This window comes from Equus asinus, chromosome 2 (assembly GCF_041296235.1).
Source record: "Equus asinus isolate D_3611 breed Donkey chromosome 2, EquAss-T2T_v2, whole genome shotgun sequence".
Classification (NCBI taxonomy): Eukaryota; Metazoa; Chordata; class Mammalia; order Perissodactyla; family Equidae; genus Equus; species Equus asinus.
This window is the reverse complement of record NC_091791.1, coordinates 137029388-137052681: the sequence shown is the minus strand read 5'-3', so window position 1 is coordinate 137052681 and position 23294 is coordinate 137029388. Positions and strand designations below refer to the sequence as shown.

The 23294-nt window shown below is 34.3% G+C and overlaps 1 protein-coding gene across 5 annotated transcripts in view; it reads right to left on the bottom strand.

Annotated features, from left to right (window-relative positions):
* Nucleotides 1–23294, bottom strand: part of VPS13C (vacuolar protein sorting 13 homolog C) — a 171405-nt gene that overhangs the window by 101444 nt on the left and 46667 nt on the right. For all 5 annotated transcript variants that reach the window (XM_070500542.1, XM_070500550.1, XM_070500557.1 and 2 more), the window contains 13 exons: nt 23006–23112; nt 22018–22189; nt 20773–20835; nt 12606–12735; nt 11952–12046; nt 10111–10253; nt 9053–9245; nt 7678–7792; nt 6895–7031; nt 5831–5954; nt 4352–4469; nt 1022–1151; nt 127–205 (listed from right to left, as the gene is read on the bottom strand). In XM_070500542.1, the coding sequence (XP_070356643.1) occupies nt 127–205; nt 1022–1151; nt 4352–4469; nt 5831–5954; nt 6895–7031; nt 7678–7792; nt 9053–9245; nt 10111–10253; nt 11952–12046; nt 12606–12735; nt 20773–20835; nt 22018–22189; nt 23006–23112 (1606 nt within the window). The remainder of the gene's footprint in view (nt 1–126; nt 206–1021; nt 1152–4351; nt 4470–5830; nt 5955–6894; nt 7032–7677; nt 7793–9052; nt 9246–10110; nt 10254–11951; nt 12047–12605; nt 12736–20772; nt 20836–22017; nt 22190–23005; nt 23113–23294) is intronic.

Genomic DNA, 23294 nt, shown 5'->3' with positions numbered 1-23294 from the left:
GCACAATTAGAACTAAAATCAGTATATTACTAAAATATTTTAAAAATTCCTTTATATTCTGAAAATTTTATCTCTATATACCAATTTATAGGCTTTGTTTAATAAAGAACATTTTACTTTCCTTACCTGATTCCACTCCATCTAGCAACAGTGAAGTGCCAAGTAGGCCTTTAGTCCTATCTGAAATAATAGGAATTGAGGACACCTAGCGAAGAATACAAAAGTTTGCTTAACATACTGATTTACCAGGATTAAATGTACATAATTGAGAGAAATAAAGTAACAGAGGATACAGACAGACAGAAAGACACATATACACACAACAGACAAATCTTCCATCGAAGCACATTATGTAATCAGTTAACCAATGGTTGGTTGTAGTTTACTAATTATTACGACTACCACCTGCATTTACAAGGGCAGAAATATGTACTACTCTAGTAGGTAAGTCTATTTATCATTGTGTGTCATTTGGTTGCTATCTCTGACAACATTAACTGTGCATCTTTATTACAGGTTCCTGAAAAACGGTAACAGCATTAGTTGGCTCTCTCAAATTTCATTTCAAAGTAAGTGGAAATCTAACATTTATTTTATGTTCTAAAGATCAATTTCAATTAAAGTGATCTAGAACTTTTAAGTCTAACGTACAAGAAAATTTTATACCATTTTATTTTGCAACATTTTAAAGATTTCTATACCAAATTTTATTTAAAATACATTTCATAAATTTGAAAGACATTTTTTCCTTTCATTTATGTATTTTTGTTCCCTTTGTTCCCTGAAACTGACTTTCTACCACCACTCTAAAACAGTAGTGAAAATAGGCTACAATCCTTATTTACTCAATGCCATATGCAGTTTTGTACAGAATCAACAACATTAAACTTCAAAAGTGTATCAAATAAATGAAACTGGCCCTTAAAAATACTGAAAAACAAAACAGCTCAAAAAAAGATGAAAAAGAACTCACTATACATACAAATGTACAGAGATTGAGCATTTTATTATACTCATTTACCTGTCTCTCTGGAGACGGTGCTGATGATATCTGTGGCAAGGGTATGCTGTTAATCAAACATAGCACATCTCTCATCTTCTTGTCAGAAATTCTCACATGCATCAAAGGAAGCCCTCCTGATACTTTAAATCTAAAAATACAATTCACTGTAAGGTTTTAAGGTCCAACTTCTCTATATTAAGGGAGGGGGAATGCATGGATTGGAGAAGAGACTACACTGAAGAGTCAAAGTTACTCTGGACATGTTTTAATCTAATTACATTAATGCCTCATTTAGTCAACACTATCAGGGAATGGGAAGTTCTATGTAAGCCAAGTTTCCAGATAACTTAAATATATCCTTCTTAGGCCGCCAAACCTTTTAAAGTTAAGCAACTTTTATGAAAATATTTTCAAACATAATTGTTTACTTTTTAAAATCAAAAACACTACATATACCTTAACTATTTCCTGGTATCAAAGATTTCTGATCATAAACATCAGAGACTATCTACCCCATTACTCTCTATCCTCTCCCCTTGCTTTGTTTCCTTTTACAGCACTTTGTCAGCACCTGATACATCATATGTATATTTGTTTCCTTTATGTCTCCTCTGATGAAAATACAAGCTCCACGAGGACATTTGTTTTACTGCTGAATCACTGTTGTGCTTTCATTGCTGCTTGCTTTTCGGCAGCTGCTTCCATTCTGCTTCCCTACTCAATATAACTGCCTAGGTTTGCTTGTCTTTTTTTTTTTTTTTTAAAAGATTGGCACCTGGGCTAACAACTGTTGCCAATCTTTTTTTTTCTGCTTTATCTCCCCAAACCCCCCATGTACATAGTTGTATATCCTAGTTGCAGGTCCTTCTAGTTGTGGGATGTGGGATGCCGCCTCAACGTGGCCTGACGAGCGGTGCCATGTCCGCGCCCAGGATTCGAACCCTGGGCCCTCGCAGTGGAGTGCGAGAACTTAACCACTAGGCCATGAAGCCGGCCCCGGTTTGCTTGTCTTAACAGCTTTGTGACAGCTGTTTGCTGCTCATAAAGCTCTTTTAGGTTGTTGTTTATCTTTGACTTCCTAAGTTGTGAAGAACTCCAAGTTGACAGATCCTAACAACTAGATGAAGAATGGTTTCTGTATAATGCACAAACCACTAATATCCAAAAGAGGCCAGCTGGCTTTTCGTACCTCAAAAGATTGAACTTTCTATAAAAGTACTTTGTAAATTGAAAAGCACCATAAAAATCTAAGATGCTTTCTTACTACTTCTGAAATGTTACATAAAACTAAAAGCATCACAGAGGGACTAGATTAACCCTGCCACTCAAAATAACTAAAAAAACCAGACAAAATACATGAAAAAATGATTTCAAAGACACTAGATATCAGTCAACTAAGGTGAGTTGAAAGATGAGAAACAAATGAGGAAAATCCCACAAATACAAATAAGCTTATTGCCTTAATAGTTTCAAAATGTGTGGGGTATGGTAAAGCAGTATTTCAAGGGAAATTTATAACACTAAATGCCTATACAGAAAAGAAGAAAGGTCTCAAAATCAATGGTCTCAGCTTCCACCTTAAGAAACTGGGAAAGAGGGGCTGGCCCAGTGGCATAGTGGTTAAGTTCACATGCTCTGCTTCCATGGCCCAGGGTGTGCAGGTTTGGATCCTGGGCACAAACCTATACACCACTCATCAAGCCATGCTGTGGGGGTGACCCACATACAAAATAGAGGAACTCTAGTACAGATGTTAGTTCAGTGACAATCTTCCTCAAGGAGAAGAGGAAGATTGGCAACAGATGTTAGTTCAGAGCTAATCTTCCTCACAAAAAAAAAGAAAGAAACTAGGAAAGTAAAGCAAGAAAAACCCAAAGTAAGTAGAAGAAAAAAAGCAGTGATAAACATGAGAGTGGAAATCATTGAAATAAAAAATGGAAAACAATAGAGAAAATAATTGAAATCAAAAGCTGATTGTTTCAGAAAGACTGATAAAATGGATAAGTCTCTAGCCAGACTGATCAGAAAAGGCATAAATTACAAATATCAAGAGTGAGAGAGAGAGCATCATTACAGATTCTACATGTATTAAAAAGGTAATATGGAGATATTATGAACAATTTTATGACAATAAACTCAACAACTAAGATGGACAAATTCCTTCCTTGAAAGACAAACTACCAAAGATCACTCAAAAAAAACAGATAATCTGAATAGCCCCATATCTATTTAAGAAATTAAATTTAAGTTAAAGAAATTGAATTTGTAGTTAAAAACTCTCCCCCAAAAAAACTCCAGGCTCAGATGGCTTCACTGGTGAATTCTACTAAACATATAAAGAAGCAATGATACCAATTCTATACAACTTCCTCCAGAAAACTCATTCCATGAGGTGAACATTACCCTGATACTCTGATAACAAAACACGAAAATAAAAGCACAAATATCCCCCATAAATTACAGAGATATAAAACTTCAGAATAAAATTTTAGCAAACCAAATCCAACAATAATTTTAAAAAATAAAACATCATTACCAAATGAGGTTTATCCAGTAATGCAAAGTTGGGTTAACATCCATCTGACAAAGAGTATCAATGAACTACTGATATACACAACATGAATAAATCTCAAATTAATTATGCTAAATCAAAGAAGCCAAATAAAAAAGAGTTGAAACTATCTGATTCTACTTATAGAAAATTCTAACAAATCTCTAGAGTTAGAAAGAAGATCAATGTTGTCCAGGGACTGAGGGGACAGAAGTTAGCAAGCAGGGATGGGAGGGAGAGAAGACAAAAGGACTTTCGGGGATGATTCATTTAGGGATGTGTTCATTACCTTGACTATGGTGATGGTTTCATATATATACACATATAGCAAAAGTTATCAAGTTGTGCGCTTTAAATAGATGTAGCTTACTGAATGTCAATAATACTTCCATAAGGCTGTTTCTAAGAATGCAGTATATTTCATAATTATCTACTTAAATTTAAAATTCAGTTTCTACGTTTCATTCCTTTAGATTATTCTCAAGATTTTATATTGTTTCATAATCAAAAGAGCCTCTAATTTTTGAAGATTTTATTTTACCAACATTGAACTTTAGATTTGATCCATTCAAAAACACAGATAATCAACTCTACAGAATGTAAAAGTTTAAATACTTCTGAAATAAGAGAGGTAATATAATTCAAATAAATATTTTCTTAAAAATGTGTTTCCACTATAAGATACTCATTTTTTTCTGTCCTTCAGAAATATAGCTTTGCTTACTCAAAATCCAGTAACTGGTACAGATATATTTTACTTTGTTGATTTTATAATATAAAGGAAACCCATACATTACCTGGCCATTCTAATGTCTTTTTCTACCATTGCCTTGGACAACTCAACATGAATATCCATGGGTTGCAATATATGCATAGTTGATGGATGCTGAAATCGACACTTTTTCCAGTTTTCCTCTGAAAAAAAATTTTTTTAATTAAATGACTAGTTTTATTTATTAAATAATCTTTTTTAGATTATCAGATGTTCTGTGGAAAACTACTCAGAAAATAGTTAAACATATTCAATGAATACCAATTTTTACTTCTTTCAGCATACAAGTTAAATGATCAACATCTTTTTAATACAGATTGACAGAAGTCAATGACTGTGATATAAAAGTAATTCTAAATATTTGGAGGATGTTTATATAATATCTTGCACTTTAAAGTAAACAGAAAAAACCTAGCAATTTATTGCCTTGATTCCAGAATTAACAACCGAGGTGGGTGGTTGCAGTGAAAAAAGGAAAAAAATGACAGAGGGAAAAAAGAGGTTTCTGGGGTTCCAGATGCAATTACACTAGTTTAACACATAATTCTAAAGCAAAAATGAGTTTTATCATGGAAGATTTTATAACAAAAAAGTATAATAATAACTGTCCTCCAAATAAAAAGGTCCCAAAGACAGACTTTCCAATGACTAAAAGAATCCTATACAGATCTTAATGGATGACAATGAATAAACATCTTTTACCACTTATAATTCAAACTATTATTAAGTATATAGAAAAGAAAAAGCAGTTTTAATGATCTGTGTAAGTACTTCCCTTCAAGGAATTAATAGGCTCCTAATATATGAAAACTAAATAGAGCATTACATATTTACATTTTAATAAATCTCATCACTCCTACTAGAGTATACACTCTGCAGACAGAGATTACGTCTTTCCTTCAACGAACTACCACAAAGTGATATACTCAAGGATATTTAGCAAATATTTATTGCTTCTGGAAACTAAAGTATAGAGAACTACCGATCTTTACTTAAGCAGTAGAAAACAACAATGCTTTTGGAAAAAAATTAATTACCTTTAGGGCTTTAAGACTATATTTATACTTCTCAGATATCTATAAAAGTAGAAGACGTAATACTACTGAAATAAAGATTATGCTAATACAGTAAAATATTTAAAAATAAAGGCAGCAATGGAAAACAACAGTGAGACATCCCAAAAGTATTAGGAGAGAGGAACTTGAGCCAACTGCAACTTCTATTTTATGTTCTGAGCAGTTTGACAGTCACCTTAAAAAAATATAGGCAACGACTGGACTTAGATTCAAATGGTGCTAAGTACCCTAAGATAAATAGCGAAATTTTTCTATTTTTACCTGTAGCAACGATCTGCACTGATAGGCTCCTATTTGGCTGTATTAAGTGACCAACAGGATATGTGTTCAAAATGTTGTCTGCACTGATATACATACACACATACACATTTATTTACCAAAGCTAGTCAACGTAATTTCAGGATCCTAAAAATTGAGCAACAGTTTACCTGCTCTTGCAAAAAGTAGTTGCACACTTTTTATTTCAACATCAAACTTGTCATATGCTTTATCCATTATTTCTTCCAGAGATGAATTACTAGTCTTCTGCAAACCTTGATCTTTACTATTAAGCTAAAGTAGAGAAAAAAATTTCAATTTTTTAAACAGAAAGTATATACCTCAACTACTTCAGTTGTGTTTTCTTAAAATCTAAATAAAATGAGAACATTGCCCTTAATGAATTCACATCTTGCTTAATTTTCTGATAATTATTTGCAAATATTTTATTAGGAATATAGTATTTCAGCATACATCTCTAATATGTTTGGGTAATAGGTGCTCAGTACATTTGCATTAATTAGGAAATCAGTTACACAGCCTTTTACCTCAAATAAACTGTCTACACACGCAACTCTTCCTGACTCTCAAGAGTTACCACCATTTATGGCTCAGATCCCCTACTACTATCCTAAACTCTCCCGGCTACATCACCAGAATAATTAGACCATTAGAATTCAGCTTCTACTTCCTTTTCCCTCTTCACAAAGAAAGCAAGGATCAACTCAGAACCATATTTTTTGATATCTTCACTTTTTCTCAGAGGCTTGGATTTCTAAGAGGTACAACACCCAAAACTTTAAAGTTCTCTTAGTCTACTTAGTTGCTGACAGTGGTTTAACAAACATATATTCACATGTGTATAATTTCCTATTGTCAAAATATATAAATTAACAAATAACACTGTAGTTAAAGTCTGGAAACTTCATAGTACTTGAAAACAAGGAGTCCTTCTTTCCAATTAGGAAAATACAGCAGTAATCCAGTCCTCAACATCAAATTATCTACTATTACAGAAAATTTCAGGGTTTTGTTTGTTTTTTCAATAGCCATAAAATACATATAAAATACTCAATCTAGGCTAGGTTTGACCAAATACTTAATTCTTAATATTTCTTAAGAAGAAATAAGTCTAGGTTTAGTTTAAGTGAACTCTGAGGGAAAAACAGCAAACTATCAGATAACTAGCCCAAGCTGAGCAAAATTTTGCAGACAAAAGTGCATATATACCTACCTGAAATGTACCAAAATCTAAAATGAGAAGATTTGACTTTTTGTGGTGAAAACCTGTCTGTGGAACTATTAGATAAGAAGGCTTCAGATTTATCCTTAAATCAAGGACTTTTCGTGTTTCAATAATATGTGTAAGTCCTAAAGAAGAAAGAAATAATCAAACATTCAACAGTCAAGTTGAAATATGTAACCATATCATTAACAACGAGAGTAAGAATATCACTTGAGAAGTATTATGGAGGAGCGTCAGTTCTTCTCACAGATTAGATTCTCAATTCTGCATGTAAAGTGAAGTTGCACACAGTCAATGGAAAACAATCATATCATCACACAGTACATTAAACTCGACATAGCTAGTACTTTATCCAAAGAGAGAATCCATTATTTCTTTAGTTAAGAAATGAGATAAAGTAGTTGGCTTGAGTTCAGAGGCCACGTTGAACAAAAGTATATATCTTAAAACTAGATTCACATGCAGTATGGTGAACAGTTTCTTAAGATCTGAGACAGAGGGATGTTTTCCATCTCAAGCTCACCCTGAGGCACAGGTTCTTGAAGGTAATGGCAAAAAGAATCAATTGTGCCCCCATATAATTCTCTCACCAAGTCTAGCAGGTATATTTGATATCAGGTAACCCATGTACACACAATGCAACTCCACTGTATAATAGAGTCTGAATTTAAAACAATGGAAAAAAGAGATCTATACTATTTTAAATACAATATTTACTTTAGAATAGACAAAATTTTGAGAGTTTAGTTGATGCTTATGCAAATTATTTACCTGTAGCTGTTCTCTCTTTAATTTCTTCCAGCTTCATCAATGTAGCTGATTTTATTTGCTCAAGATCTAATCCCTTATCTGACTGAAAGAATTCAACCACTGCATTGATGGTTTTCTGTAAAATAATTTAAAATATAAGCAAGTTATACACAGAACTGTCTATATTATAAATTTTAAAGTTTTAGTCAAGTTCTAAATAACTATGGCTTTGAACTGAGGAGATACCTCCAAAAGTATTCTGCCCTACTGCATCTCCGGCTGGAGTGAAAGAGAACCTGAAAAAAGGAATAGTCCAAGGAAGCTTACTGGAGAGGGAACAAATGTGTGCAGATCATTAAGATGAACTTAATACGTTCTATGGTATCACGTTCATGTATGGACGCTACTTCTAGTTTTAGCCTGATTACCCAGAAGTGGTACTCGACTTCTCTATACTCCAATTGGATTCCCCTGCACTTTGAGGTTTAGAGAGAAAAGAGGAAAGCTCTTCAGCTTTTACCTACATCCAAAACTTAGACTCAAAAAACCAGACATTTTGCAAGATGGGATGAGTTCTGGAGAATGGACGTACAACAGTGTGAATGTACCTGATACTACTGAACTATACACTTAAAAATGGCTAAGATGGTAAATTATGTTATACGTATTTCCACAACTTAAAATTTTTTAACAATCAGAATACAATGAGCTCTGGAATCTATATAATGCCTCCCACCCACACTGTGAATCCAGTTCTGAACTGCAAAGCAAAAATAAATCACAGATCTCAACAACAAGGTAGGCCAACCCAAGAGTGATTCAATAAGTAGTGAACCTGGCCCACCCTGCTGGCCAGCTTGAGATGAGTTAAGAGAATCTGAATAAAAGACAGAACCATAGATACAGAACTTCAGCCAGCATTTTCAATAACACCCTAATGCCAATGCTTTTTTCTCATGTAAACAGTATTTAAAATTATTTTAATTACTCCTAAAGCTCTTTACGTTTGGAATTCCAACGTTTGGAATTGGTTCCAAACAGTAAGGGGAAAAAGGAGAATAAGCAAAAAAGAACAGAAGCAAGAGGTCAGTGTGTAACTATTTGGGAGTAGTTGGTACAATAAACACAGACTTTTTTAATAGTATATTAGATTATTTTTTAATTTAGCATAAGCACAGATAAATACGCTTTAACTTTACAGTAGAAAAAAATTGGTAGCATATGAAAAATCGAAATTGACTGCTAAACATGTACTGTTTTTAAAACAAGAAAAAAGTATTAGTAAACTTAGCTTCTAAGCAAATAAATATTAAATATGAAAGAGGAAAAATAAGAAAACCCTATGTCGGCAGTCTAAAATGGGTTTAATAAAGATTCACTTTCTCCTTGCACTTACAGCATCATAGATGACTTCCACAGGCTGAGACTGAACAATCAGAGTCTGGTCAGCAGTACTATTCTCTGGATTGGTTTCAAATTCAATTTTAAGCAAGGATGATGCAGTATCACCAATTGAAGCCACAAGTGATGGTACAATATCCTGCTGTCTCAGACCTGTTATATACCAGTGTTCTAATTTTGCTTCTACCCTACAATCCAATGAGGAAAAAAGAAGTTATATAACTAAGATCTTCTGTAATGGAATGCGTTAAAATACAAGTTTTCCTTTTAAAAAACTCCTTTGAGAGTGAGGACCATGCCCATTACCCTGAGCTGAAGCCCAAACTCCTTACCCCAGGATTCAATTACCTGCACAATCTGGTGTTTTTCATTTTGTTTTGTTCTTTTATTCTTAACTCCTCCTCATCTACATGAAAAACCCACTTTGGCCAACTCCAGAACACTGCAGAAGTCCTGATCATTGTGGCATGAATACAAGCTATACTTAACTCATGGAACTCATCTCCCTATTTCATGCCACCCTGAACACTCTCCTAGCTCATCCCTGCTTCTCCTAGTCCTTTCCATTCAGCTAGCCTAAGCCCCCATTCTCCCAGCCCAAGTCATTCTCTTCCACAACTGAGCTTGTGTAGCATTAACCATAGGGATTTAAATTACAGGACCTTCTCACCCATGAGCTCTCTAACATGTTATACAGTTCTTAAATTACTAACTTTTTGTGTGTCCTCTTATCAACTACAGCATAAACTTTTTGAAAATAGAAACTTATTGTTCCTATGTACAGCCTTCATAGTATCAAATTTATCAATGAAACAGTATCCAGTAAGTATTTGTGATGGAAAGAAGGGAGGGTAGAACAAATGATGAGCTCCTCATATAGCTCCATAACAAAATAAATTCAAATATAAAAAGATTATCTTGACACACATAAGAAAAAGAAATCAGAAAAGGACTACTATTAATCAGTTATTTTATCCCAAATAACACTACTTTTTTTGGCCTAAAGTTATATCTAGAAATAAAAATTAAAATAATAAGTGTTTTAAAACTTACTTAAGTGCTTGTGCTCCTGGTCGCTGAGATACTTGGGTGCCCAGGCCAATTATCTGAATTTTTAGTATTTCTGGAATATTTTTGTTCTCTCTTATTGTAACAGAGGTGCTTACTAACTTCAGTGTCATTATATGTGCAACATACTGAACAAAAAGAATAAATGAAAAATTTTAACATAATTAATACTTTCTTTAATAATTTCTTATTTAAATTTCTTGAATTATAAAGTGATCCAAAAAACAATATGGTAGGTTTTGACATCAATATGCTCACTGTAAAAAAGAAGATTAGAAAATTCAATATAAAATTTGTTGCTCAAATAGAACATTTACAAAGCATTGAAAATTCATTTTTCTTTGTTATAAAGGTAATAAAAATGAAACAATAAAATATTTTGTGGCATAAAGATTCAAGTCAGCCACTTTCACTAATGCAAACTAATTGAGACCAATTCTCTGGCTCAAAAAATGGACAAAATACAAAGAACATCTGCTTGATGACCTTGGAGAGTTAACAAGACACTGAGAAAAAAAAATCTTGACCCAAAAATTGATAGGTCAAGACTGGAGGTAGGACAGAGTACGAGGGAGATGATCCTTATCAAACCACACAGGAAGACAGCAGGAGAGGAAGCAAGAAACAAAGGATCTAGAAAACAACGAAATGGCAATAGTAAGTCCTTATTTATCATTAATTACTTTAAATGTGAATGGATTAAACTCTCCAATCAAAAGACACAGAATGGCAAAATGGATTAAAAAAAATAAGGTCCAATGATATGCTGCCTACAAGAGGCTCACTTTAGCTTTAAAGACACACATAGACTGAGAGTGAAGGAATGGAAAAAGATATTTCAAGCAAACAGTAACCAAAAAAACAGAGGTAGCGATACCTATATCAGACAAAAATAAACTTTAAGTTAAAAATGGTCAAAAGAGGCAAATACAATCTTTAAAAAAAAATAACTCCTATCCTATGACACAGCAACACCACTCCTGAGAATATACTGAGCAGAAAATCTTACATATGCACACTAAAAGACATTTACAAGAAGTTAACTGCAATGTAACAACCAAAAAACAGAAACAATCCAAATGCCCATCAACAAAGTATGAATAAATAAGTTGTGGTCTTTTCAAATGATCAAATCCTACACAGCCATGAAAATGAGCAAAACACATCCAGTGAAAGAACAGGATGGATCTCACAACAATGCCATATCTATAGCAAGGTCTATATTTTAACCTTGATAGTAATTATATCGCTGTTCACTTTGTGAGAAATCAAATTAGCAATACATTTTCGTTTTGTTCACTCTTTTATATAAGTTACATTTCACAATAAAAACACTTATTTTAAAGATAAAATTTTTAGAGATTTAATTTAACTCTATTATAAGCAGTTTTTATCAGGTTATTCCAGCACTCACTAAAGTGACTAAATCTAAAGTTGAAGAGAGTTTTTTTAACTGGTAAGCTCTAACTGGAAACACATAAGAAATAGTAAAGCAGAAATAAATGATAACATATTTTTATTAGCCCACTCTAAAAATCAATAACTTGCTTAACCCAGTTCAAGATAATACAGTACAGTCATGCGTCACTTAACGACGGGGATAGGTTCTGAGAAATGCGTCACTAGGCGATTTTATCATTGTGTGAATATCACAGAGTACACTTACACCAACCTAGATGGTATAGCCTACTACACACCTAGGCTATATGATATAATTCTTATGGGACCACCGTCAGATGTGCAGTCCATCACTGACCAAAATGTTGTTAGGCGGTACATGACTGTAAAATGAAATAAAATACCTCTTAGACCACCTAAATAATTACCTGCTTGGGTAAAGTTAGGTCGTGGGTGCTCTCACTATAACCAATAGCAGTGAAGAGCTTATCTTTTTCCTCTGGAGTCATAAGGTCATCAATAGCTACAAAGAAAAGACAATATTTTAATAAATCAATTCCTCCAGTTTTACAGATACAATCAAAAAATCAAAGCAAACTAGCAAGTGCCCTAAAATCAATAGACACAAATGCGAAAGCAAAAACAGCTAGGGAATTTTCACTAATAATCTACTTTGACTAGTTAAAAAAAACATCGTGTATTTGCTTGCTTAGGTCAAGAAAAGGCAAGGAGACACCATCAAGGAAATTAGGTCTCATATAAGGATTTCAGAATTCCCTACGTATTTTAAAAATTAAGTGACGTGTAATTAAATTTCCGTGTAAAAATAACAGTAAGGAGTGTTAAATGTTGAGACTTCCAACTTTTTAAATTTCACACAAACAATTTTTCTCAAAAATATCAGTTTTATTTTACTTAGACAAACACAGAAATATCCCAGCCTGATGTATTTGCTTACGTATATGTTTACTACTCTGAGCCACTTTTATTTCAAAAGTATTATGAAATAAAATCCAACTAACTGGCTGAAATACAATTTATATATTTTTTCTTATCAATAAATTATCTGACTTGGAACTTACTTTCAGGAATCAAAGATTCTTCATCCTTTTTCCTAGATTCCTTCTTACCCCAAAACCCACTAAACCAGCCTCCACGTTTCTCGCCTGTGTCAGCAGACTTTTTCCTTAATTTTTGCCCTGATCGAATCACCTAAAAAATAAAAATTTAAAAATTTAATTAAAGAATAAATGCCCTCTTCATTTTCAGGTGTAACCAGGTAAGAATACTGGTTAAATTTTTTTAACACTGCATTAGGTCAGAAACAGTCAAGAAAGCCAGTTCCTTCTGAAATGATGCTCAGCATGATTTGGTTAATGTAGTCCCACCATAAAATTACTTTCCACACTTACTGGAAAATTTATTTCCATTTTGATGGGGCTCCATTCTGTTAGGAATATAGTAAAGGTTTCAAGTAACATTTTTCTGAGCAATATGTCTTGCAAATTTTTAAGTTAGGAGCCACTGGACCTACAGACGTATAAAATGAAAAGTTCCCTGAAAGGAAGATGCTTCCACCACTCAAAAGTACTAGTTTAAAACAATCATATTTCAGAATTCATATACATTGCTGGCTTGCTAAGAGTGGACGTCGGGAGCGGGTAGAACATAAGTAAAAATAGATAGTCCTCGAATCTCATTTCATCCTCTTTTCTCAACAAATCCTGACTTGATTTTCTCCTGTCCCTTGTATTTGTCCAATTTTCAGTGAAATATAGATAAATAACCAAAAAGCAGAAAACAGAAGGACAAGTAGAATAAAGGGGATAAGTAATTTAGTTTCTATCTTCTCATTCCCTGAATAAGTAAACTTTAATAGTTTTCCCACTTAAAATTTAAAATATTGTGAATTGGTAGTAAATACTGCAAGCCTCTCAGCATAACAAAAACTGAAATAATCTAAAAGAGAAATTAAAAGAGTTGAATTTTATAGTAAAAAGAACTGGTTTGATTAACAACAACTCAGTTCAAACTAAGTTATATAAGTTCCCTTTAACAACTAGATATTAAATAAACAGTAAGGGAATAGGTCTACATTTGCCCACAAAACTATCAAAGGTCTCAGTTATACCTCAGCCATAACTATCTTTTATCAAGCTTACCAATCCATTTTTAGCAGGTGGAAATGTAATGGGTAAAAAATACATACATGATTACTTAATATTCTACATAAAATAACATTTAACTTCTTTATTCTCTTGGCAAAGACAATTAATGTGCTTTTTTTATTTTTCATGATAAGTAGAACTCAGACAATTTATTTAACCTGTCTATGCCTCAATTTCCTGACATAAATTGAAGATAATAGTATTTTCCTCAGAACTGACAGTACCCAGCAAACCATATCAAGAAAATGTTAGATACTATTTTCATTTTATCACTGAACTTTCTACTTTAAAATTTTCATGACTACAAAGCTTCAGCAAAAGCAAATCAATTCTTAGCCACCAATATTCTGAGTTCATTTCAGACTCAGGCATAATATTGTTAATTCAAGTGCTTGTTGTGTTCGTCTTTAGTTTTGAGATATTTTTTTAAATGGAACTAACCCCATTGTGTCCTATGGAAGTTGTAAGAGTTGAAATGTTAGTGAGAAGAGGTACTCAAAATAAGAAATAAGAAAAAATTTAAAAGTGTTTTCAAAAAAAAGTCAAATGTTGCATTTGGATACAGGCTACATAGTTCAACAGAAGATATGAATCTTTAAGACAAAGAAATCAGGCAACCTGTGAAAAAGACTATCTTTCAAAAAAAGTAGTGACAAAAGAGCACTATTACACTATCTGTAGGTAATTCAGGAGGAGATTAGGGGAGCGTTAGACAATGTAAAGACTAAGCATGGGGAAAACATAAAATTTCTGTCACAAGCCATAGATGAGTGCATACATTCAGGCCCTGTTTGAATTTGCAAAGTGAAAGTGAATGACAAATCAGGTACTGTGGATACCATAGCTCAGTGGTATTCAATCCTTGCTGCCCTTAAGAATCATCAGGAAGCTTTACCATACATTAACAATGAACTAGCAAAAGAGAAATTAAGAATACAACCCCGTTTACAATCACAACAAAAAGAATAAAATATCTAGGAATAAACTTAACCAAAGAGGTGAAAGATCCATACACTGAAAACTGTAAGACATTATTGAAAGAAATTGAAGAAGATATAAAGAAATGGAAAGATATTCCATGTTCATGGGTCAGAACAATAAACATAGTCAAAATGTCCATTCTACCTAAAGCAATCTACAGATTCAATGCAATCCAAATCAGAATCCCAATGACATTCTTCACAGAAATAGAACCAAGAATCCCAAAATTCATATGGAACAACAAAAGACCCCGAATAGCCAAAGCAATCCTGAGAAAAAAGAACAAAGCTGGAGGAATCACAATCTCCAACTTCAAAACACACTACAAAGCTATAGTAATCAAAACAGTATGGTACTGGCACAAAAACAGATACACAGATCAATGGAACAGAATTGAAAGCCCAGAGATAAAACATACATCTATGGACAGTTAATCTTTGATAAACAAGCCAAGAACATACAATGCAGAAAGAAAAGTCTCCTCAATAAATGGTGTTGGGAAAACTGGACAGCTACATGCAAAAGAATCAAAGTAGACCATTATCTTACACCATACACAAAAATTAACTCTAAATGGATTTGAATGTAAGATTTGAATGTAAGAACCGAAATCATAACACCCTAGAAGAAAATATAAGCAGTACACTCTTTGACACTGATCTTAGCCACATCTTTTCAAATACCATGTCTACTTGGGTAAGGGAAACAAAAGAAAAAGTTAACAAATGGAACTACATCAGACTAAAAAGCTGCAAAGCAAAGGAAACCATCAACAAAATAGAAAGACAACGACCAACTGGGAGAAAATATGTGCAAATCATTTATCAGACAAGGGGTTGATCTCTAAAGTATATAAAGAACTCACACAACTCAACAACAACAAAAAAACCACCCAATCAAAAAATGGGCAGAGGAGGCGCCTGCCAGGTGGCACAGTGGTTAAGTTTGCACCTTCCCCTTCAGCGGCCCAGGGTTCAGTTCGGATCCCGGGTTTGCACCCATGCGGCGCTGGTCAAGCCATGCTGTGGCAGGCCTCGCACATATAAAGTAGAGGAAGATGGGCATGGATGTTAGCTCAGGGCCAGTCCTCCTCAGCAAAAAGAGGAGGATTGGTGGCAGATGTTAGTTCAGGGCTAATCTTCCTCAAAACAAAAACTGGGTAGAGGATATGAACAGATCTTTTTCCAGGGAAGATACACAGATGGCCAAGAAATACATGAAAAGATGCTCAACATCACTAATGATTAGAGAAATGCAAATCAAAACTACAATGAGATATCACCTTACACCAGTCAGAATGGCTATAACTACCAAAACAAAAAACAACAAATGTTGGAGAGGATGTGGAGTAAAGGGAACCCTCATACACTGCTGGTGGGAATGCAAACTGATGCAGCCACTATGGAAAACAGTATGGAGATTCCTCAAAAAACTAAAAATAGAAATACCATATGACCTAGCTATCCCACTGCTGGGTATCTACCCAAACAACTTGAAATCAACAATCCAAAGTAACATATGCACCCCTATGTTCACTGCAGCATTATTCACAATAGCCAAGACATGGAAACAATCCAAGTGCCCATAGACCAATGATTGGATAAAGAAGACGTGGTATATATATACAACAGAATACCACTCAGCTATAAAAAAAGACAAAAATTATCCCATTTGCAACAATATGGATAGACCTGGAGGGTATTATGCTAAGTGAAATAAGCCAGACTGAGAAAGACAAACACCATATGATTTCACTCATATGTGGAATATAAACAAACAAATGGACAAAGAAAACAGTTCAATGCTTACCAGGGGAAGGGGGGTGGGGGATGAGCACAGGGGGTAAAGGGGAGCACTTATCTGGTGACAGACAAGAGATAATGTACAACTGAAATTTCACAATGATGTAAACTATTATCAACCTCAATTAAAAAAAGAGAAAAAAAGAATCATCAGGGAGCTTTAATAAAAAAAATTTTTAAAAAACAATGCCCTAACCCACCACACACCAATTAAATCAAATCTTGAGGGAGTGGACTCCAGGCATCATCAGTATTTTTTTTAATTCCATAGGTGATTCTAAGGTGCAGCCAGGATTCAGAACCACAGAGTTTCTCAACAATAGCAGAGTGTGGGCATGACTTGTGACTTGTTTCTAACCAACAGAAAATGGCAAAAGTGATGAGATGTACACGATTATGTGCATAAAACTGTAGCAGCTGTCTTGCTGGAGTTCCTCTCTCCCTTTGCAGAAGCAAGCTGCCATGTTGTGGGCTGTCTATGTTGGAAGGCCCATTTGGCAAAACACTGAGCTGAGGGCAGCCTCTAGCCAACAGCCAGCAAGAAACTAAAGTCCTCCATTCCACAGCCACAAGGAGCTAAATTCTGCCAACAGCCTACCTCAGTTATGCCTCAGAGACACCACAGTCCCAGTCAATATCTTAACTACAATATTTTGAGACCCTAAGCAGAGGACTCAGATAAGTCATGCCTGGACTCCTGACCCACAGAAACTCTGACATAATAAATGTATGTTGTTTTAAGCCATTAAGTTTGTTATGCACCCATTGAAAACCACTTCCCACGGCTCTGTCCCGAGGGAGAGCCTCAATCATGGAGCAAAGCAGAGGCACAAGCAGCTAAACCCCTGAGAGAAACTCCAGTCTGGCCAAAGAATGAGAAAAGGGAGTCCATGAAAGCTAGAGTGTACAGGGGGAAATCCCAGAGCGGGAAGAGCCAGAGGATGGGATTTCTCTTAATTCTGTGGATGAACCTGTACATATTTCAGTCTAACTCAAGCTTCACCTGTATGAAACTGACCTAAATGAAAGTAGCAAAGGTTCAGAAGCTGAAGTGAGATATGAACCATCTGCATAAGTCTCAAACTAACTCCTGTACTATTCATGTGCAAAATAGACCCAAACCAACATACCAAAGATTCAAAGAACTGAACTGAGATTCGAAACATTATCCACAGAAGGCAAAATACAACTTAAGATCAGAACCTAACCAGGTTGTGTGCTAAGACAAAATATTGACATTTTCCAGAAGAGGACCCAGAGACTACAAAATATAATATATGCAATGTCCAGGATACAATCCAAAATTACTTGATGTGAAAAAAAAAACCCAGCAAAATGTGGCCAATTCTCAAGGGAAAAGAAAATTACCAGATGCCAATGGTCAGATAAGCTAGATGTTGAAACTATCAGAGAGCCACTGTAACCTATGTTACAGAGATAAAAGGAAATAGAGTTGAAATTATGAAGGAGATCGAAATTTTCAGCAGAGAAACGGAAGCTATAGAAAGAAACTCAATAGGAATTAGACCTGAAAAACACAATATCTGAAATAAAAAACTCCTAGGATGGGCTCAATAGTAAATGGAGATGATTGAGGAAAGAGTAAAGTTAAAGATAGATCAATAGAAATTATCCAAACTGAAGAACAGAGAGAAAAAAGATTTGATGAAAACAAATGAACAAAGCCTCAGGGACTTGTGGTATAATATCAAAAGGTCATATATATGCACATGTATATCTACATATTTACATAGGTCGGTGTATGTGTGTGTGTAGATATATACACATATATATTTAAGAAATGAAATTGGAGTCTAAGAAGGAGAGAAGAAAACAACTGGGACCAAAAAATTATTTGAAGAAAGAATGACTGACACATCCCATGTTTGGTAAATCTAATGGTTAATTCTCAGTCCTCAGCTCAGGAGACCAATCAGTTGATCACTCCCTCTTCCTTGAAATTCTTCCTTCACTCGGCTTTGAGGATATTACACTCATAGAGCTTCCCACCTACATCTCTGGCAACTCCTCCATGGTCACCTTTGCTGGTTCTCATCTCTCCGACCTATAAACAACAAAATGCTTTGGGTCTTTGGAACTCTCCTCTTCTCTAGCATCTCTAATTTCATAGATGATCTCACCCAATGTCATGGCTTTAAATAGCATCTGTGTGCTGACCCCTCTTCAATTTATATATCCAACACAGACTTCTCTTCTAAACTCCACATTCACGTATCCAATTGCCTATTCCATATCTCCACGTTAATGTCTAAAAGTTAGCTCAAACTTAACAGGTCCCAAACTGAACTCCTGATCTTCTCCCATCCCACCCAAGCTTGTTCCATCCAGTCTTCCCCATCTCATTTCACGGCAACTCCATCCTTCTAATTGCTCCAAGCCAAAACCCTCAAAGTCATCTCCGACTTCTCTCTTTTACAATTCATATCTAATCAGTTGGGAAATACTGGCTCTACCTTCAAAATACTATATCCAGAATCTGAGCTTTTCTTATCACCTCCATTGCAACCATTCTCAGCCAAGCTACCAGTATCTCTCACCTCAAATATTTCAATAGCATCCTAACGGGTCTCCCTGTTTTCCCCCTGCCCTCCTTTTTACAGTCTGTTTTCAAAATAGCAGCTAGAATGAGTTTTAAAATATAAGTCAGATTATATCATGCTGTTCTCAAAATTACTCCCCAATTCAGAGTAAAAGGCAAAACTCACACAATTGCTTATAAGACCCTACAAAATCTGGTATCCTCCCCAACTTCCACAAGCATCCCTCCCACTCCTCCACTATCTTCTCTGATCTCATTAACCACCACTCATTCAACTCTCTCACCACTTTACTTAGTCAGATATGCCCTGAATGAGCCAGATATGCTCCCATCCCCAAACCTTTCAGCTTGCTATGGTCTTTCTGCCTGGCACGCTTTTCCCTCAGGTATCTTTCTGGTTGACTCCCTCACCTTCTTCAGGTCTTTGCTCAAATGTTTCCTCCTTAGTGAGGCTTTTCCTGACCACCCTATCTAAAATTGTAACCCCCATCATCACCACTGCCTAGCCCAGCACTCTCTATAACCCTTTCCCCTTTACTTTTATTTATGTTTTTGTTTATTATCCTTCTTCCTACTAGAATGTAAGTAAGCAATTTTTGTCCGTATTGTTCACTCATGTATGCTAATGCAAATGATAATAACAAAGAAAAAAAATCACTTATTCAGTAATTGCTATGTGCCAGGCACATAGTAGTCTAAGTGCTTTACATGGACTATCTGTACTCCTCACAATAACCCTATGAATTAATCCTATTTTACAAGTGAGGAAACTGAGGCACAGAGAGGTTAAATAGCTAGCCCAAGGTCACACAAGTAGTAGGCGGCAAAGCTGGGATTAGAATCCAGACTATCTAACTCCCGAGTCCACATTCTTAACCATAATGTTAGTACAACAGGCAGGCACTAAATAATTGCTAAGTAAATGAATGAACAAGTGCACATGTTTTAATCACATTTAAAAATATGCGTATGTGTACAGAGATCCATGAATAAAAAAAGACTAAAAGAATATACAGAAAGGTACTAACAGTAGTTATCTTTAGTGTATGAGATAATGGCTGTTTCAATTTTCTGTAGATCTATACTTTCTAACTTTTCTATAATGAGTAGTACTTGTAACTTATTTTTTTAATTACCAAAAAAGTCATGTTACAGAATTATAGAAAGGACATGGAACAATGAGGATAAGGTACCAAGTGGGATAAATCAGCAATTATGAAACATTATAAATAGACTGATTTTGGAAAATTTTGGAAGAAAAAGAAAAGAAGAAAGGAAGGAAGAGGAGAGGCAGAGAAGGAGGGAGGAAGGAAAGAAAGTAGATAGGTGAAGGGAAGAAGGAAGGGAGGGAAGAAGAAACAAAGTAAAGATAAAGTGAAAGAAATAGGGGATAAAAAGCATAAAAAAGTAGATACATACACATGGGAGTAAAACCAGAAGCCTATATGTCAAAATGTTAACAGCAGCATTCTATATCGTTAGCATTATGGATGACTTTTACTTTCTTCTGGAGGATTTTCAAATTTTTGGTTATAAAATTTTTGCCTTCACATTAGTGCTATTTTTTCCAATATTCCAATTTTTTCCTCCTGAGACTAAATTAGTCCATGAAAACTCAACTTTTATTCTTACTTGAATAAATCTCAACAACTTCCCAAACTTAGATTTCTTGATCCTAGGGTTAAAGGAGTAGTATTAACATGTTTAAAACATAAAATCAGCTAACAAAAATGATTACCTCAACTTGTGCTTGTTGCCTTGCTAAAATTATGTTAAAAACATCTAAAGTCTTCTCTAAATCCTATAAAAGAAAGAGAAACTTGTAAACAAGAAAAATAGTCATTAGATTAAAAAAATTTTTTTCTTCTATCATTTCTAGGTCTAGTCCATAAACAAACAGTACTTGTGATACAATGAAAGTATAAATTTAAAGGTACACTTGGCTTTTATATTTTTAATTTTTGCAATAAGGGCAATAAGTTTTCCAAGAAAGTAAAACCTCATTAAATATAATATGAAAATAAGAATTTTAATGAGATCATTACAATACACAGATAGCCATATATGCAAATGAAATCAAGAATATTTAGGAGGAAGACTTGTTTTAGGTATTATCCTTACGGTTCTTACTTCTAACTCTGTTCTTCATTATTTTACAACCATTGTACTAAAGCCACAATTATAAAACACAAAATTTAAGAATGTAAAATTCTGCAAATCAACAAGTAGGCTAAAGCACAAACTGATCTGGGGAACTTATAACATAAAAGTATGTAAGAGGAATCTAATATGTACTGGGTGTGTGTCAGGTCTTACCTCATGCAATTCTCACAACTCAGTGAGACACATATTGTTTCCATTTTATACGTGAGAACACCAGACATGAGATATTAAGAAGCTTGATGCTTTTTCTACTATATAATACTAGTGATTCTCATATATTTCAGAATAATAGGAATTCAATTAATTCTTTACATTATGAATTTGTGGCAGAAATAGTTATATGATCAAGATCATGAGATATTAAGCAAATTATGTATTCAGTGTGGTAGTTTTCTATATTTCAAAAGGGGGTAAATAAGACTCCTCCTATCTTAAGGATTAAGAGTTGTTTTTGAGAAATAATACTTTGAACTCTTTAAAAAAAGCCACTAACAAAACCAATAATATACATCTACCTAATAATAAATATATTTGAGCAGCTCTGATATTGATTTTCTAAACATTATTATAAAAACCAAACACATTTCTCCAAATAGCTCACAGTAACCTCATTTTATCTGATACTAGGACGGGAAGCTTTTTTTTTTTTAAGAAGAAAAAAACTGGGAAAAAATACTCTGCGTTTTCCCATAAAATTCTCTCAAAAAAGCAACCAGTTCTATTCTTTCTAAAATTGTATTTTAATTCAAATTAAATTTAGAATTAACATTAAAAGATGATTTAACAAATAATACCTTTCACCAATATATGCAAGATATACCTGAATTTGTTTCTGTATTTCTTCTGAGATTTTAGTCTGGGTTAGTTTGTTTTTGTAGGCATTTTTATAACTCTTGAGCAACTGTCTGTGTTTTTTTATGTTACTCCATGACCACATCTGTGTATACCTTCTTATATGAACTTCAAGGACAGAATCAATTGCATACTTCCACCTGCAAATCAAATTTTATCAATGCATATTTGAATATAAAGGTTTAAGAAAAAGCAGGAAAAAGACTAACTTTTTAGATCTACACTGTTACATTTTTTATTCTTATAAACTGTCTTCCTATGAAACTCAGCAATAACATTTCAATTCTCCAGTACAATTCTCTGACTTAAACAGACTGCAAAATGAGCAAACCAGGAAGAGGGTATGCCAAAGCAAAATTACAAAGGCACAGAATGACATGTTATACAAAACTAATAGCATCCCAATTTGATTATAACATTGAGTCCTTGTGGGTGACTAGAGGGCAGTAAGATAAAAAACACTGAAAGTCTTGAATGCTAAGTTAAGAATTAGGGAATAATCTAGAAGCAGGAGTACAAGAGAATGCTTTTATGAAAAAAGTAACAAGGACATAAGATAAAAGATATTCATGTTGGGACCAGCTTGGTGATGTAGTGGTTAAGTTCACGCACTCTGCTTCAGCAGCCCAGGCTTCCCAGGTTTGGATACCTGGAGTGGACCTACACACGGGTCATCAAGGCATGCTTTGGCAGTGTCCCACATACAAAACAGAGGAGGACTGGCACAGATGTTAGCTCAGTGAAAATCTTCCTCAAGCAAAAGCAGGAAGATGGGCAATAGATATTAGCTCAGAGCCAATCTTCCTCACCAAAAAAAAAAGAAAGAAAGAAAGAAAGAAAGAAAGACATTCCTGTCATTAAAAAAAAAAAGCAGCTTCGTTACATGGCTTCAAAGGTGTCTTAACTCTGAGAGTCCCTAACTTCATGATTATATGTTAAAAAAAATTCTAACTTACCATTGTCGACCATTGGTATGAAGTGGTAAATAAGGTTTATATTTCCTGTAAGGAGCATTTCTAACCATATAATCCACTGACTCCAAAAGGTCAATCATACTTAAGTACTATTAAAACAAAACAAGGCTACGTTTATTACATTGCACACATGAAGAAACACCAAATTTTATTATATTTTCAGTGTAGTGAGACTCCAAATTCCCTATCAATGAGCATTATAGTTGCCAGGTAACTCAGTAATGTATTTCATCGAATTTAAAACACTATCAATTATAAGTTGTAACATAAT